The sequence below is a fragment of the Pararge aegeria genome, chromosome 5 (genome assembly GCF_905163445.1).
Source record: "Pararge aegeria chromosome 5, ilParAegt1.1, whole genome shotgun sequence".
Taxonomy (NCBI): Eukaryota; Metazoa; Arthropoda; class Insecta; order Lepidoptera; family Nymphalidae; genus Pararge; species Pararge aegeria.
Genome location: NC_053184.1, coordinates 2,160,860 through 2,176,227, shown reverse-complemented (window position 1 = coordinate 2,176,227; position 15,368 = coordinate 2,160,860). Strand labels below are relative to the sequence as shown.

General features: G+C 33.9%; 3 protein-coding genes across 5 annotated transcripts; 2 read left to right on the top strand and 1 right to left on the bottom strand.

The window, feature by feature from the left end:
* The first annotated feature begins 205 nt into the window (after positions 1-205).
* Positions 206-5,567, top strand: LOC120624096 (ubiquitin carboxyl-terminal hydrolase 46). 2 transcript variants are annotated; one of them, XM_039890448.1, is made up of 8 exons: positions 206-416; positions 633-713; positions 1,231-1,447; positions 2,380-2,460; positions 2,899-3,101; positions 3,703-3,960; positions 4,686-4,829; positions 5,272-5,567. In XM_039890448.1, exons 1-8 carry the CDS (start codon positions 372-374, stop codon positions 5,380-5,382), a joined length of 1,140 nt encoding a protein of 379 aa, XP_039746382.1. In that variant the 5' UTR covers positions 206-371; the 3' UTR covers positions 5,383-5,567. The 2 variants fall into 2 exon arrangements, with proteins under 2 accessions (XP_039746382.1, XP_039746381.1); XM_039890447.1 differs by having other exon boundaries at positions 4,671-4,829.
* Positions 5,568-6,598: 1,031 nt separating this feature from the next.
* Positions 6,599-7,974, bottom strand: LOC120624130 (60S ribosomal protein L21). Of its 2 annotated transcripts, none has more exons than XM_039890494.1 (3): positions 7,856-7,974; positions 7,524-7,657; positions 6,599-6,984 (listed from the first exon to the last, which is right to left on the bottom strand). In XM_039890494.1, the coding sequence occupies exons 2-3, from the start codon at positions 7,650-7,652 to the stop codon at positions 6,634-6,636; spliced, it is 480 nt and encodes a 159-aa protein (XP_039746428.1). In that variant the 5' UTR covers positions 7,653-7,657; positions 7,856-7,974; the 3' UTR covers positions 6,599-6,633. The 2 variants fall into 2 exon arrangements, with proteins under 2 accessions (XP_039746428.1, XP_039746429.1); XM_039890495.1 differs by having other exon boundaries at positions 7,803-7,897.
* A 703-nt stretch (positions 7,975-8,677) lies between these two features.
* Positions 8,678-15,023, top strand: LOC120623703. The gene is made up of 8 exons (XM_039889881.1): positions 8,678-8,878; positions 8,953-9,380; positions 9,924-10,007; positions 11,053-11,178; positions 11,252-11,384; positions 11,672-11,791; positions 12,506-12,756; positions 13,368-15,023. Exons 1-8 carry the CDS (start codon positions 8,795-8,797, stop codon positions 14,932-14,934), a joined length of 2,793 nt encoding a protein of 930 aa, XP_039745815.1. The 5' UTR covers positions 8,678-8,794; the 3' UTR covers positions 14,935-15,023.
* The last annotated feature ends 345 nt before the right edge of the window (positions 15,024-15,368 follow it).

The window sequence follows — 15,368 nt, the reverse complement described above, 5'->3', positions numbered from 1 at the left end:
TTCTAATAGTAATCGTAATTTAAAACATAGAAATAGTTTTCTTTTTAGAGACGGCCATAAATTTTATCTTGGGAAAATAAGAGAAATCTGTAAAATCCTGTTAATATTTTTCTCGATCAGGACGTTGGAAAGGTGTGGTAGCAATTTTGTCTATGGAATATGGAAAATCCAAACACGAAATGTCATTTAACTACTTTACTTGCTGTCATGGATGTGAGTTGACTGTGAGTTGACTTGTGTTGTGCTTAATTTGCGTACGCAACGCGAAAACCCAAGTATGCAACTAGAAACAGCCGCATAGTATTCCAATTAATATACGCTTGGCTAAAAATCGCGTGTTCCGTTTGTAAGTTGCGGCAACAGGATTGCAAATGTCAATATGTCAGGATCTCGGCCTTAACTTCCAACAGAGAATGGTAAGCGAAAACTCGATATTATTTACGAAAGGAATGAAAATAAACATCTTCTAATACAGGTAAATAATGATGCAAGAGTTCACACATCCGCAAGTCCATCAATAAATGATATGTGATCTGAATTATAACCTTATATTGCACGACAAATACCTAGGTATCTAATCGGAATCTCTAGTACAATGATCGGAAGATAGCGGTGTCATGTTTTTGTTGCAGGGCGCAAATATATCACAATTAGAGAGAGATATTGGCTCCGAGCAGTTTCCACCGAACGAACATTATTTTGGTTTAGTTAATGTAAGTGCAACTCTTCTATTATAAACAATACGATAACCAATCATTTTTTTGATATCCTTTCTTTATACCTGGCTTTACGACTCTAGGTTCTAGCCCTCTTGTGCCCTATGGGAGAATACTCCTAGTTCAAGTAGGTTCCTATATACCTTATAAAATTTTAATTTGTCAGTGGTGTTACTATTGATAAGATGTCAAACCATTAGATTTTTTTCACATTTCAGTTTATGTATATTATTTAGATTATTATTATTGTTAAAACACTAACATTAGAGTACTCTGGACAGTCTAATTGAATTCTACCGAACAGTATGTTCTAATTGGATGTCCTAAAATTGTGGCTAGCAGTTATATAGGACTTATATAAACACACTGAAGTGGGCTTCAATAATTTAAATTTGTTTTAAAATTAAACTCAAGACTTTTTAGCTCTTACTGATAACTAAACCATCTACATCATATAATGCTAATTTTTTTTCTAAGAAAAAACTTTGTTCTTAGTAGTTTTTTTCTCTTTCAGTTTGGCAACACCTGCTACAGTAATTCAGTGCTTCAAGCTTTGTATTTCTGCCGCCCATTTAGAGAGAAAGTCCTCGAATATAAGGCAAAGAATAAGAGGACCAAGGAAACACTACTAACATGCCTTGCAGACTTATTTTATAGTATAGCCACTCAAAAGAAGAAAGTGGGATCCATAGCACCTAAGAAATTTATTGCTAGATTGAGGAAAGAAAAAGGTAAGTAGAATTTATAACTATTTATTTACATATATTGTTTTAGGTTTATTTAGCAAAGTAGGTTGATATTAACTAAACCCACTTGAGTCTAAAGTTAAAGGAATTAACAAATTTGGAATTTAGAACAATTTTGTTAAACCAGCAGATTTTCTTGAATAACAGCTTTTGATTAAGTCTTCTTCCAAGGGAAAGAAAAAAAATAACCTAAATTAAAATTGGTTACTCTATTTGTACGCTACCATGTTGGGACTAGTAATCACTAGTAACAGCAATTCAAAAATATCTCAGAAACATTATGTTGCTATAACTATACAGGCCAAATCAAATAACCATACTTTTTGGGAGATACAACACTGCTGTATTGTTATTTTATTCAAAATAAAGATTTTTCTTAAGTACTTGTTTTTTTTTTATTAGTGTTTTTACCTATACTTGGAGGAATTATCAATTTTATAAATATAAAAATGTTACATGTACAGTCGCTATAAGACTGTAGTAAAAAGGCATATACTAATTTTGGCATCGATGGTAAGAGAGCAGTAGCTTAATTGGAAAAAGCGCTTAGGCAGTGATTGCCAGAGAGTCGCAGGTTCAAATCCTGTCGGTTCCGAAAATTATTATATGCTTTTTAAATTTATAAAATACTTGATTTTTCTTGGCTACTTGATTTTTGCATAATGTTATGGTGATGTGACGCTAAGCGATAAGGCAATCTATTAAGATGTTGAGTATAAACCGATTACGGTTATGGGTTTAATAAAACTGCAACATGCTTAACAGGTTAGTTCACCATCTTCACATCATAACCTACGAGCAGGTGCAATTGCAAGTCAAAGAAAATATAGTATAATTCCCCAACAATTGAAATGTAGTAGCATAATTGTTATTAGCTTAAACTCAATTTAATCATTTATTTATTTAAATTGTTTCAGAGGAATTTGATAACTACATGCAACAAGATGCACACGAGTTTCTCAATTTTCTTATAAACCATATTAATGAAATAATTTTAGGTAAGTTCCTACAGAAATTCTATTCATGCACATATCTTAATTACGTAAATTACTAGAATTACCCTATCAGTAATGGATAAGGTAATTCCAGCAAACAATTGTATTTATACAGTTTACCCAGATTTTGTTGTGTGAAATTTTGGTGCAAGCTGTATTGCATTTAAAGATCAATTTTGTCTTTAAGTCTGATTAAGTAAAGATATTTGCTTAATAACTCTATGTTTCCTTCTTCACTCCTGTGAAACGCGTCGGCTATGACAATTGGTTATAGAGTATATTTCAAAGTATAGTAATTGGTTAAAGTACATTTGATTATGCAGCAAAAAATACTTATAATCCCATAGGACCCGGTAAATTGCTTTAGGTACTATAATCTAACACTTCTTTTACGGGCTAAACAAAGTCTGTTGGGTCAGTAATATTATATTATGTTTATAGCTGAGAGAAACCAGAGCACTCTAAAGCTACAAAAGACAGATGGTAACAAAGAGGGTGTGACATGCAATGGCACATTACCTCAGAGCCAGAATACAGATCCCACATGGGTACATGAGATCTTCCAGGGTACACTTACCAGTGAGACCCGGTGTCTGAACTGTGAGACTGTCAGCAGTAAGGATGAACACTTTTTTGACTTGCAAGTAAGTTTGTATGAATTTTCCTAATCCCACAGGAAACTTTGTTTTTTTTTTCATTGAACAACATGTATCCTATGGCAAAATTTCAGCAGTCTAGCAGTGATAACAAGTAATATTTTGTTTATTCTGCAGGTAAGTTAGAGACTTTTTAGTTTTGGGATTAATATTCTATGAAAAATAATGGCGAATCAAAATAGACTTTTAATTTTTAGTAGTGGAATAATATATCATCATCATATCAACCCATTACCGGCCCAATACAGGGCACGGGTTTCCTTCCATTATTAGAAAAGGTCAAGGCCGCCATGATGGCCCTGTGCAGATTGGTGGACCCCACACATCTTTGAGAACATTATGGAGAACTCCCTGGCATGCACATTTCCTCACAAATGTTTTCCTTCACTGCTGAAGCAAGATATTTAAATTGCCTTAAAAGCACATAACCTAGTAAAGTTAGAGGTGCGTGCTGGGTTTATAACTCTGCCCCCAAAAAGTGAAGTTGAAGTCCTACCCACTGGGCTATCACCGCTTTAAGATATACTCATGTACTGAAGAAATCATATATATATATTTGTACTAGACCTTATCTTATCTCATTTTCCAGGTGGACGTAGACCAGAACACGAGTATAACCCACTGTCTGAAATGCTTCAGCGATACCGAAACTCTCTGTAATGACAACAAGTTCAAATGCGATAACTGCAGTAGCTACCAGGAGGCCCAGAAACGTATGCGAGTTAAAAAGCTGCCCCTCATACTGGCGTTACATCTGAAGAGGTTCAAATACATGGAACAGTATAATAGGCATATTAAGGTGTCACATCGAGTTGTTTTCCCATTGGAACTGCGACTGTTCAATACGGTATGTATTTGCAAGAGCTTTTTGTTAGGGAATTGAAAATATTTAGGTTTTAATTTAAGAAACATTGAAATTTTGATTTTTTTTTTTATTTAAGGTGTCAATAAATAATGAAAAGTAGAGTAAGAAAATGTATTTAAGTATTAGGCAGACCGCATACACACGTGATATTACTGTCAATATTTAGAGCATTGTCAATATATCGTCTGTGCAGTGTGCTTTATAGTAGAAAAATACTCTAATATCAAAACTTCATTTTCGATTTTACGATCGATCAATGGTTAAAACACTTTTTACTATCGGAGATTAATTAGTAACACCAAACAAAATGCAACAAAAAGTATGTCATTGATTCAATAACTCATGCTCAAGACATACGAAACTTCATGGGCGTGCGTATGTCAAAAGTAAATGAAATGGTTGGATTACTTCGCATTTCTAATGAGTACAGATGAAATGTAACTACTTGTTGTTATTAGACGATGTTTCACTACTTTCTGATAACTGTTGAATAGCTTATTCCCAAATTTTGTCTTTGTCACACTTTCACCATAAAATAGTACAGCAAACGTTAGGTGTAATAGGCAGCCTTATCGCTATAAAAATCTTCTAGGCAACCTAAAACGGTATAAATTTTACAAATCCGACGTCTTCGTTTTCATGAAACAATCAATTTTAATCCGAATTGACATCACTGTATATGGTAATGTTAGATCAATGTTCCGCAGTCGGACGACGCGGTCAACCCTGACCGCCTGTACGACCTGGTGGCAGTGGTGGTGCACTGCGGCTCCGGGCCCAACCGGGGGCACTACATCAGCATCGTCAAGAGCCACGGCTTCTGGCTGCTCTTCGACGACGACATGGTAGACGTATGTACTTCCCAAAATTTAAAAAATACATACACGCAAAGGTGCCTTTATCGCTTGACGTTAACTCTTCCACATAAGTTATGGTTTAATAATCAGCTTTGTACAGAGCCACGGCTTCTGACTGCTCTTCGATGATGACAAAGTGGACGTATGTACTTGACAAAATTTTAAAAACACATACGCGCGAAGTTGCCTTTATCGCTTGACGCTAACTTCTCCACCTAACTTTTGGTTTAATAATCAGCTTTTTACAGAACCACAGCTACTGGATGCTCTTCAACAACTACAACATAAAATAAAATAGACATGCGCACAGGCACCCTTATCGCTTGACGTGATCTCCAATAGCTCTTCATCGAAACCTCTTGCATCCAGTCTATGTTGTAACGGAAAAAACTTCCTATTTTTGCCGTATTCTAAACATATTCTATTTTTGTTCCAGAAAATTGATGCATCTGCTATAGAAGACTTCTACGGTCTAACATCTGATATACAGAAATCATCTGAGACAGGATATATACTATTTTATCAATCCAGAGATGCTAGTTGTTAAGTTTCACTAAACATAGTAATTTATATATTTAACGTATATGCCATATTGTTAAAGTTGGAAAGGCATATGTTATTGAGATTTGTTTGGTTTCGATCACTGAATCGAATGAACTATTATTATTCATCTTATTAGATTTCGTTCATTTGTAAATATTTTTCATAATAAATTAAAAAATTGTGATCTTCTCTGCGTGTTTGTTTTAATTCCTCAACAGCAACTTGTTCCTCAACAACCAAGCGCAGTGGTCGGAAACCCGGTTTGATCCCTGCGTGGCAATTCGAGATCTTATCATTTCTGAATTCTGTCTGGTTAGGTTTCTGAACTTTTTTCCACTTTTCCACTGATGCTAGGTACGAGCCTACCGATAAAGACGTACCGCCAATCGCCATACGCTTTAGCTTTCCGTTACGATGTCGAGTAGAAACCTATGTTATATGGGTAACTTGTTAGACTCCTAACATTAGCCTGCTACCATCGTAGACTGCATCATCACGTATCACCAGGTGAGAGATAGCTGTCCAGGGCAAACTTTTAGAGGAATTTTAAAAAAATGTCCGAGATTTATCGGCTTCAATGACCTTACCAATTTATAGCAAATAATTGCTTCCTTTAACGGTGAAGGATCAAAGGTGTGTGAAGTCCACCATTGACTGAACTCAGTGATTGGTGGACTTCACATCAGTGTGGCCTTAACCCCTTTTCATTGTTGGAGGAGACCCGTGCCCTGTAGCAGGCCGGTAATGGGTTGATATGCTTTCCGTAAATAATTCTACTATTTTATATTTATTTAAATTATAGATGTATTTGTATCTTTACATTTTGTATATCTATCAACAATCTTGGCACTAACCTGTTCTCTTGCTGTAAGTCCTATCTACAAAGGTTGCCTGTAAGAGATGGTTTGCAGCAATAAGGCCGCCTTTACATGTCTACATTGTGTATGTTATACGTGCAATAAAGTGTTTCTTCTTCTACTGTTCAAATAAAAGTTCTTTTATATAGCAAATAACACATTATTGTAGCTATGGTTATCTATAGAACTTGGTCCCCATTTAGTCTCAATTGTTATGCGGCAAAGTCGACAACCCATATTCTTCACTATTTGGAAAATATTTCCTTAAAATTTGGAACATTATATAGTAAATAACAGATTTCATAGGTTTTCCTTTGTAAATTTGGTGTGAACAATGAAATAGCATAAATAAAACAGGCAATAAAAAAATGTATAGCTTAAAAATAGTTTATTCTGCATTAGGCTACAAACTCATAGGGGATGGGTGCAAGCAACATTGGCTTCTCAATACCCTTGACAATATGCGCTGCCCTTGGGAGCTGTGGCTGCCTCTTCAGGTTGACAATTTTTCCATTGGCTTTCGCCTCTTTCAGGAGCCTCTCATTCTCCTTGACCCTCTTGAGGAAGTCCTCTCTGCATTTTGAGTGCTTGACGTGTTCAACGCGGATGTTGATCCTCTTGGGGATGATTCTTCCACGCACCCTCTTGTTCACGATAACACCTAAAGCGTGGGCTGTAACGTTGTAAACTCGTCCGGTCTTTCCATGGTAAACTTTGTGTGGCATGCCTTTTTGAACAGCACCATTACCCTGCAAACGAAATGGGCAAGTTGTAGATTGATAAAGATCAAGATTGTACAGCACTAACATGGGGAATAGGGTAGAATACCCTGGTATTCTACCCTATTCCCATTACTCATACAGGACAGATAACCCGTCTGAAAATGGTAGGCACCCCCTTAATAAGTACATCAAGCACCCATCAATCTGTCCTCTCACCTGTCATGTCTGTGTATTTTGATACAATAAAGTATTCTATCTATTTATCTATCGTCTTATGTTCTGTTCTTTCTTTACAAGGTAAATAACAATATAAATTAAAAAAACAGCCTGGGGGGCTTTTAAACTGAAGAACTACATTCAACTGTTAACATTGATTACAATACAAAAGATATGCACAATAAAGCAGTTAATTTAATTAAAAATAATAACTGTTTTAGCTTGATAGGCCTCAGGGGGATAATTCTGAATTATTGTGTCTTGCCATGGCTAAAACCCCTCTTCAAGAATAACGAAACTTTTTAATAATAATAAAAATTTAATTTACTTTATCACCAGTGTGTACTTACCCTAATGTCAACGATATCGCCAACTTTGTACACTTTCATGTACGTGGAAAGTGGGATAGTTCCATGAGTGCGGAACCTGCGGGCGAACAAGTCCCTCGTACCACGACGATAACCCTTTGAGTTCGTCATTTTGCCTGAAAACAGAACAGCACATTAAAATCGAGGAAGCACTGCACGTGGCCGCAAAATACCAATCACTCAACAAAACTTGAAAACAAGAAACAAAAATTAACTTTACTAGACACTACACACAATTTTTAAATCGTTTAATTACTTTACCAAGCAATTTACGGTTGATTTACAATTTTTATTTAGTTCTAAAAATTAACCACCTTAGCTTGACAGAGCTTGATTCTTCAGAAAGAAAAGGTTATGTTGTCTATGGATAAACTTGGGTGATGTTGCCAGTTATTGTCATTATTCCTAACATTACTCTTAACCCTATACACGACACGATCTCGTTTTCATAAACAACAAACGCGCAGTGGGCAGCGAACCTGCTTTCTTTCCAACGCTGTGGGTTTGATTCCCACAACGGGAAAATGTGTGTGATGAACATGAATGATTTTCAGTGTCTATATACAGATAAACAATCTGTATATTATATTCATAAAAATATTTATCAGCTATCTTAGTACCCATAACACAAGCTACGCTTACTTTATAGATGGATATTTGGATGGATGGATTCATACTAGATGGCGATGTGTGTATTGTCGTAGTATATATATATATATTTTTTAATATCATTAAATATGCAGAATGCAGAGGCAAAGTCACGCTGGGAAGGCTACACAAACGGAGGCTAAAAGTTTGTAACCTCTTAGTTTAGCTGGTGCATCTTAAATATAATTTTTGTATCCTCGTTAGTGTAGATGGATTCGTTATATCTGTTTAGTACCATAAAGTATAAACTTATATCAGTTCGGAAATTGATATAATAAAACAAAGCCATAGAATTAAGTATATTGGACCAATTCCACATAAACAAGAACTGAATGGTTCTATATAAATATTGATTTAAAATTCCTATATTTAGTAATTAAAAATTTTACTTAGATTCTTATTTTCCACAGTTGTAGTGATTGATTTTATTTACAAAGCTACGGGATTTACAAACTGAGTTTTTTAACGTCATTACGTCACAAGTCACAACAAAAAAGAGGCTCTGCAATTTCTAACTTCTTCACTTCTACTAATTTTATTAGAAAATCTCAATGATATGTAGCAAAATAACTAATTCTTTGTAGAAAATAACATTATAAACATTAATGAATATGTCTGCTGACAATATCGTTATGAACTCTTGTCAGTATACACCCGTATACTTCATAGAAGATCCTGGTGTGAGTCAGGTAGTGTTTATTTGCATTTGTGAGCACAATCGTCGAGTTTTTGGGTCTTTCACTAACAATTTCATGGTTTTCAGGCGAGATCCTATTTTATAGCGCCAAACGATCAAAACGCGGACAAACCCGTGAGCGAGAGCTTGAAAAGATTCTACGAAAATAGCGGTAAATTGGAATCTAACCTAACAGTCGCCGATAACTCATTCAAACCGAAAAATATAAAGAAAAATGACACCAATGTCGTCGGAAACAATCTAAAGCTCGCTAGTTTCCTTTTACCAAAATGTGAAACCAAAAATGAATTATGCCAACCAATGTTAACCCCAGTGAACAATGTATTGCTAAAACCAGTATATATCTCAAACAACCTCAATGTAAATAGCGTAAGCAGTCAAAACCCAGTACCTAAGATAGATGTAAACAGTAGGCTTGTTAAACTCAAGGACCTGCCAAACATTGTAAGATCTCAGAATGGAAAAATATTGCCAAAGATTAAACCAAAAGAAAAGTGAGTAAAACTTATTTATTATATTAAATTAAATGTGGCATGATATTAACAAACTCATTATTATGTGACCACCAAAGCATTATTACAACTGTTGCCTGTGTACTTTCTTGGCATTTATTACAATTTTTTACTTATATTATAGAAAATTTTGTAGCTTTATATTTTAGGGAGTGGACTAATATCTTAAACTTCACTACTAATTTGCTTTCGCTTCTGTTAAACTTGGGCCTACCTAATCATTTTTCATTTAAAATGTATTATTAAAATTTCACAGCTACCATACTAAGGTTAACATTAACATTAAAACAATGCTAGTCTATGATAATATTTCTTTTACTACTCAAAAAATTTCCTTCTTAAATACCCTTTAACACTTATTGACACTTTCATATTTCCTAGAGTCCTAGGTGTTATTTTGTCAAACTAAGTTATGGCAATAGGGTATCGCATATAAGTTCTAGATGTGAGGTCTTGTTTTTTGAGTCAAACACAAGTTACCCTGAACAGAAAAATTGTTAATAAAACATCTTATTTTTTTTCCAGCTGTCCTTCAAATAAACAGAAACAAATCACAATGCAAGCTGTACCACCTGTGCAATTAGTCAAGTTTGGTGAGACATACCACAGGTAATATTTATTTTTGTTTTTTATTTATTTCATTAGATATACCAACGATACACTGTATTATTTTTAATCATTTTACATTATAGTTTAATGTCTGAGTACGATCACTTACAGGTATACACAACATTGAAGTAAGTCCGGTTAAAAATAATTAAATTAAGTCAAAAACAAAAATAGTAAGATTAAACAAATGAAAATAATAATTAAAATTAAAATAAAAAACAATTTAAAACAATTAATAAAAAGAATTTGAAAAATATTACTCTAAGTATAATTTTGCCTTAAAGCTAAATAAAGTGTCGTGAAAAATGTCAATGTCAGGGTTTTTTAAGTTGTTAAAAAGATTAGTCATTCGGTTAATAGGTGAGAATTGTCCTAGGTTAGTATTGGAAAATTTAGGAGCGAAGGTTTTTGACTCTGGGTATCTTGGAATACGACGGGGAACATTGATACTTATCTGATAAAGCAGGTCAGGGGCATCCAAAGTATTACGAACAATTTTATAGAGAGTCAAGAGAGATATCCTGAGCCCCAGTATCTCTTTTTGTAATTTTGTATATATGTATAGGAATTGCCACTTTGGATCACAATAATTCATTCATGCATTCAAATGCTTGTTTGAATTTAACTAGTAACTACTTGACAACCTAGTGAACTTCATGATAATGTATGTAAATGCAATTAGTCAGTATCTCTAGAATATTAGTCAAAGTGTATTAAAATAAGCGGTGGTAGCCTAGATGTTAGAGCTTTGGCTTCCCTTTTGGGGACAGAGTTGTTTCCCAGGCATGATTCTCTAATGTTTTGGAGTTAAGTTAAGAAATTTAAAATATCACTTGCTTTACCATTCTGAGGAAACCTGCTAGACTTCTCCAAAATGTTCTCAAATGGTGTGTGAAGTGTACCAATCCGCACTTAATCAGCTTGATGGACTAAGGCCTAAACTCTGCAATCTGAGTGGAGACCCGTGCCCTGTAGTTGGCCAGCAATCGGTTGATCATGATGGATAATAAAAGTAAATACTAAAAATAAAAATTTCATATTTCAGTCTCAACCAACTAAGCAATGACCAGATGAAGATAGTAAATCATGCATTGAAAATGTTTAACAACGCACAGGCCAGTCCTCCTGAAGCCGCCTATGATCCAGCCACCAACACAAAGTTCATTTATAAGTTAGTAGGCCCTAGGCTATATAATATTATTTAGCTTATACATAATATTTTAAATGTTTAATATCAATTTCAGGGTGGTTTCACAAAAGGATTTTGTTGAAAGGAATAAATTGAATAAGCAAATAACTGCGGAAATAAAGAAAGAACCCATTAAGTTAGAACAGCCTGAAGTTATGGAAGAGGATGAACCAAAAATGGCTGTTGAGGTACATATTAAACGTTATTTCTTTCATCACATACATGGCCCACCTGATAATTTGTCAAAACCATTGCATCGTTGTATCCAGGGTCCATTAACCTGAGGTTTAGGTGTTGAGCCTAATATGTCTTTAATTAGACTGACAACCACACCCTTCGGAACAAAGCTTTTCAATAATGCAACGTAGCAGAAATATGCATGGCGATAGTACTATCGTATAAGTTAAGCTTAATTTCCGAGATCAAGCTAATTGTCCTTTTAATTTTACTTTATTGTTATTGTTTAAATTTATAGGCAAAAGTTACGCGTAGTGGCAGAGTAGTAAAGTTGCCAAAGAATATAATTGTAGATGACTCGCCAACAAAACCTAAGAGAAGACCTACTTCGATAGTCTCATGCCTCCAGTGCAACTCTGTAAGTTTATAATGGACTTTATTTATTTGTTAATTCATATCATACATCAGCAATGCATTGTTTGCATTAAGAACAATGAAACAAAGTAAGACTATTGACTATTTTCAATAAAACAACCTGACTATTCTTGTTATGATCTAACTGTTCTTTAATAAGCTAATAACTATGTCAAAGTCAATGTAAAAATTACACACATACATTTACACAGGTACATTGTAGTGCGATGCTAGCAATAAAAATATTCAAACACTTAAAAGTAAAGCTACAAGAGTTCCAAATAGTCTAAGAAGAAACCCAAATAGGCTTAGTTTCTTTTTTGTTATCACCATCTCACATTGTTATTAAGAATTATTAGAAGAGCAACCTGGTTAGAGCAATAATTCACACCTAAGCTTTTTTAATCGTTTCACAAAACTCAAATTCTATAACAGGAGCTTTCTATAAACTGACATTTAATATAAACTTTGAACTTTTTAAGTGGCAATATTTTGCTTCAGGGTATAATTTAGTTTTTTTTTATATTTAGGAAGATGGTGACGAAGAATTATGAGACTTTAGTGATAATACACATCCCATGGTAGCCAATCTACTAACTCTGGGTAAAAACTGAGCTTGTCAGAATACCCAAATATATAATTTTTAGCGCAACCTTGAACCTATAAACAATGTTATAAACCAAACAAGTAGAACCAACAAAGCATTTTTGTTTTCCAGAAATTCAGCAGCCCACAACGTCTACACCGGCACTATGAGAACCATCCGAGTCACCTACCAACAAATCTACACAACAATCTGTTCCACTGCCTCATAGCCATAGTAACAGCTGGCTCGGAGAGCGAGCGAGCTGGTATACTAGTACAGCAGCTAGAACAACTGGTCGAGAAGTTGAAATCATGTGTACCATGCTTGTTGAAATGTGACGGTGTGAAAGACAACATCAGTTTGATTAGTAATGATATAAGCAAGTAAGTTTTGGGCATCATACTGATTCAAAAGTGTAAGCTACCAGCCAGATGAAAAATAAATTTTGATTGGAATAGGGTATTTGCTGGCATTATTTTTTCGTCTAGAATGAACTAAAATACTATACTAAAGCTAGTAATAAGTTTATTTAGGCAAGATTTTCAGTATTTTAAATAAAATTCAATAAATAAATTGAAATAAATAAAAATGTCGCCAAAACGCACGGTTTGAGGTCACGTCGCAAGTATAAAAACTTATAGTAAACTGCAGTGGTCGCTTGTTAAAATCTATTTTCAAAAGTTTATTTAGAAGAAACCATGGTTAAAAAAACTATTTTCGAATCTCCCAGACTGTTCTAAAAATGTTGGAAGTGCGTTGAACCTTCCGAGAAACCGGGAGACCCTACTTTTTCAAGCACAATTATTATATCTCTAGTAATTAAGTACTTTCTAACAATAGCAATACCACAGAGCCAATCGCATTTGCGATCACGTGTACTTAGCTCGGAAAAAATAATGTTATTTCATGATTTATAGAAAATTTATACTATTTCCTTTTGTAACCATGTTGAAAATAAATTTTCCCAATAATAATTACATTTGTATTTTTACAGGCTATTTGGTATAAACCCTGGCAAGTACAATTTCAACATGGATGCTCTCGGTTGTGAAAAGGACAAGGATGGTTACTGTAGTCACAACCCGCGACCGTTAATTACTGTAACGGATAATATTAAACCACATATAATACTAGAAAACATCAAAAATAGTGTTTCCAAAGGTCCTAGTAATATTTTGAAAGTGAATTTTCAAGATCGAAGACCAAAAATCCTTAGAAAAGTAGAATATAGGAAGCAAAAGCTAGAACAAAGTAGTCATAATGTCAACGGAAAGAAAATGAAACTTTCAGAAGATAAAAATAGTAATAGTTTAGAAATAGATGATTTAGTTGCTCTATTAAGTGATACAGCAAAGACTGAAAATAAGGAATCAAAAGTTATAGATGAAGTTATGTTAAATGATCAGAAAGAGATTACCCTTGACACAGTTGCAGAGAACTCAGAAAAAGTGCCTAAACCACCCCACACACACATTCAATTTCATAGTGCACATTTCGATATCAGATCGTCGCCGATTAAACCAACTTCTACAGTATTTAGAAAATTTCAAATCAATCCTGAAAAGATGACAAAATATATTGAAATTATAAGACCAATACAATTAAATCAATTGGCACAAGATGTAGAAATCGCAGATAACACAAGTAATATTGACACACAAGAGATTTTTAGTGACAATAATATAATTTCTTCTAAAGAATCTGAGACTGACACTACCAAAAATTGGTGTCAAGAGCCTACAGATTTCATGAACCCAAACAATTTGATGCATGCCCATATGGATAACTTTATGAAGCCAAATGCTGTAGTAGAACCTGCGTTATTGCATGTTAAAAATAGCCCCACAGCTAATAATCAAGTTGCTAATGAATTAGTTCACGTTGAAAACGACTCCAAAGTAGCAACAAAACATAATGACTTGGCAGACTTTATGAAATCTGATATCTTCACTAAAGAGTTATTACAAGTTGAAAATGACTCTAGAATAAATAAAGATACAAATTCCACAGATTTCATGAAAGAATTAATACATGTTGATACTACTTGTCAGTTAAATAAAGTTAATAATCGGCCAGATTTTATGAAATGTAATATATCAATAGAACCACTCTTACTTGCTCAAGATAACCATAAGATAACAAATAAGATCACTGATCAGGTAGATGATTTTATGAAAACCGATGTCTTAATAGATCAATCATTACCATTATTAGATACTCAAGAATGTAATATATCTGATAGCAATGATTATATGAAATCGAATATTTCAATAGAACCTGCTTTAATACATAATCAAGATGCAAAAGTGGACAAATTTGCTGATCAAACACATAGTTTTATGATGTCAAATGGCTTTATAGATCCAACATTACCTCATAGTAATAATGTTGATAGAGTAACAGATGTCACTGAAAACAACGAAATAGACATAACTAGTCAAGGACAATCCATAATGAGCTTCTTGGAGTCATTAGGCAATGAGCTAGCATACACTGAGACTGATAATAGAAATAATCCAGTAGATTTCCAATTAGATTTATTTTCATTCAACAATTCATAGGCTAATCTGTAATAATGTTTAGAACAATTTGATTTACACTTATTTTTACAAAATGTATTTGTTATTTTAGATTTATATGTATCAGTACATTTTGTTGTTTTATTTTTCTGTCTCATACATAAAACACATTATTATTTAAGATAACTACTTATATTAAATTAACATGAGAGTTCGGGAGGATTTATCTATTTTGTGTCACCAACTCAGATATCTTCACAGCCTACAGACTACGAAAAAAATGTTATGTTTATAATGTAATAGTGAACCAATGCCCAGATACTTTTCAGTTAAGCTCAAAAATTGATCTTATTCTTATCAAAACCGATTCCGCAAATACGACAAATCCTTCTTTTTTATCTTGTATTACAGTGGCTGTAGTCATACTGAAATTAAAAACCTGGGAGATATTAGAATTACTGTTTCAAGTAGCTGCT

Bases quoted from the DNA above. Each gene is read 5' to 3' on its own strand.
- LOC120624130 (XM_039890494.1), bottom strand. From the start codon at position 7,652: ATGACGAACTCAAAGGGTTATCGTCGTGGTACGAGGGACTTGTTCGCC. The intron at 6,985-7,523 runs GTAAGTACACAC...TTTCGTTTGCAG, and splicing joins GCGATATCGTTGACATTAGG to GGTAATGGTGCTGTTCAAAA.
- LOC120623703 (XM_039889881.1), top strand. From the start codon at position 8,795: ATGAATATGTCTGCTGACAATATCGTTATGAACTCTTGTCAGTATACA. The intron at 11,179-11,251 runs GTTAGTAGGCCC...TATCAATTTCAG, and splicing joins AACACAAAGTTCATTTATAA to GGTGGTTTCACAAAAGGATT. The intron at 11,385-11,671 runs GTACATATTAAA...TTAAATTTATAG, and splicing joins AACCAAAAATGGCTGTTGAG to GCAAAAGTTACGCGTAGTGG.
- LOC120624096 (XM_039890447.1), top strand. From the start codon at position 372: ATGTCAATATGTCAGGATCTCGGCCTTAACTTCCAACAGAGAATG. The intron at 714-1,230 runs GTAAGTGCAACT...TTTCTCTTTCAG, and splicing joins ATTATTTTGGTTTAGTTAAT to TTTGGCAACACCTGCTACAG. The intron at 3,961-4,670 runs GTATGTATTTGC...TGGTAATGTTAG, and splicing joins AACTGCGACTGTTCAATACG to ATCAATGTTCCGCAGTCGGA.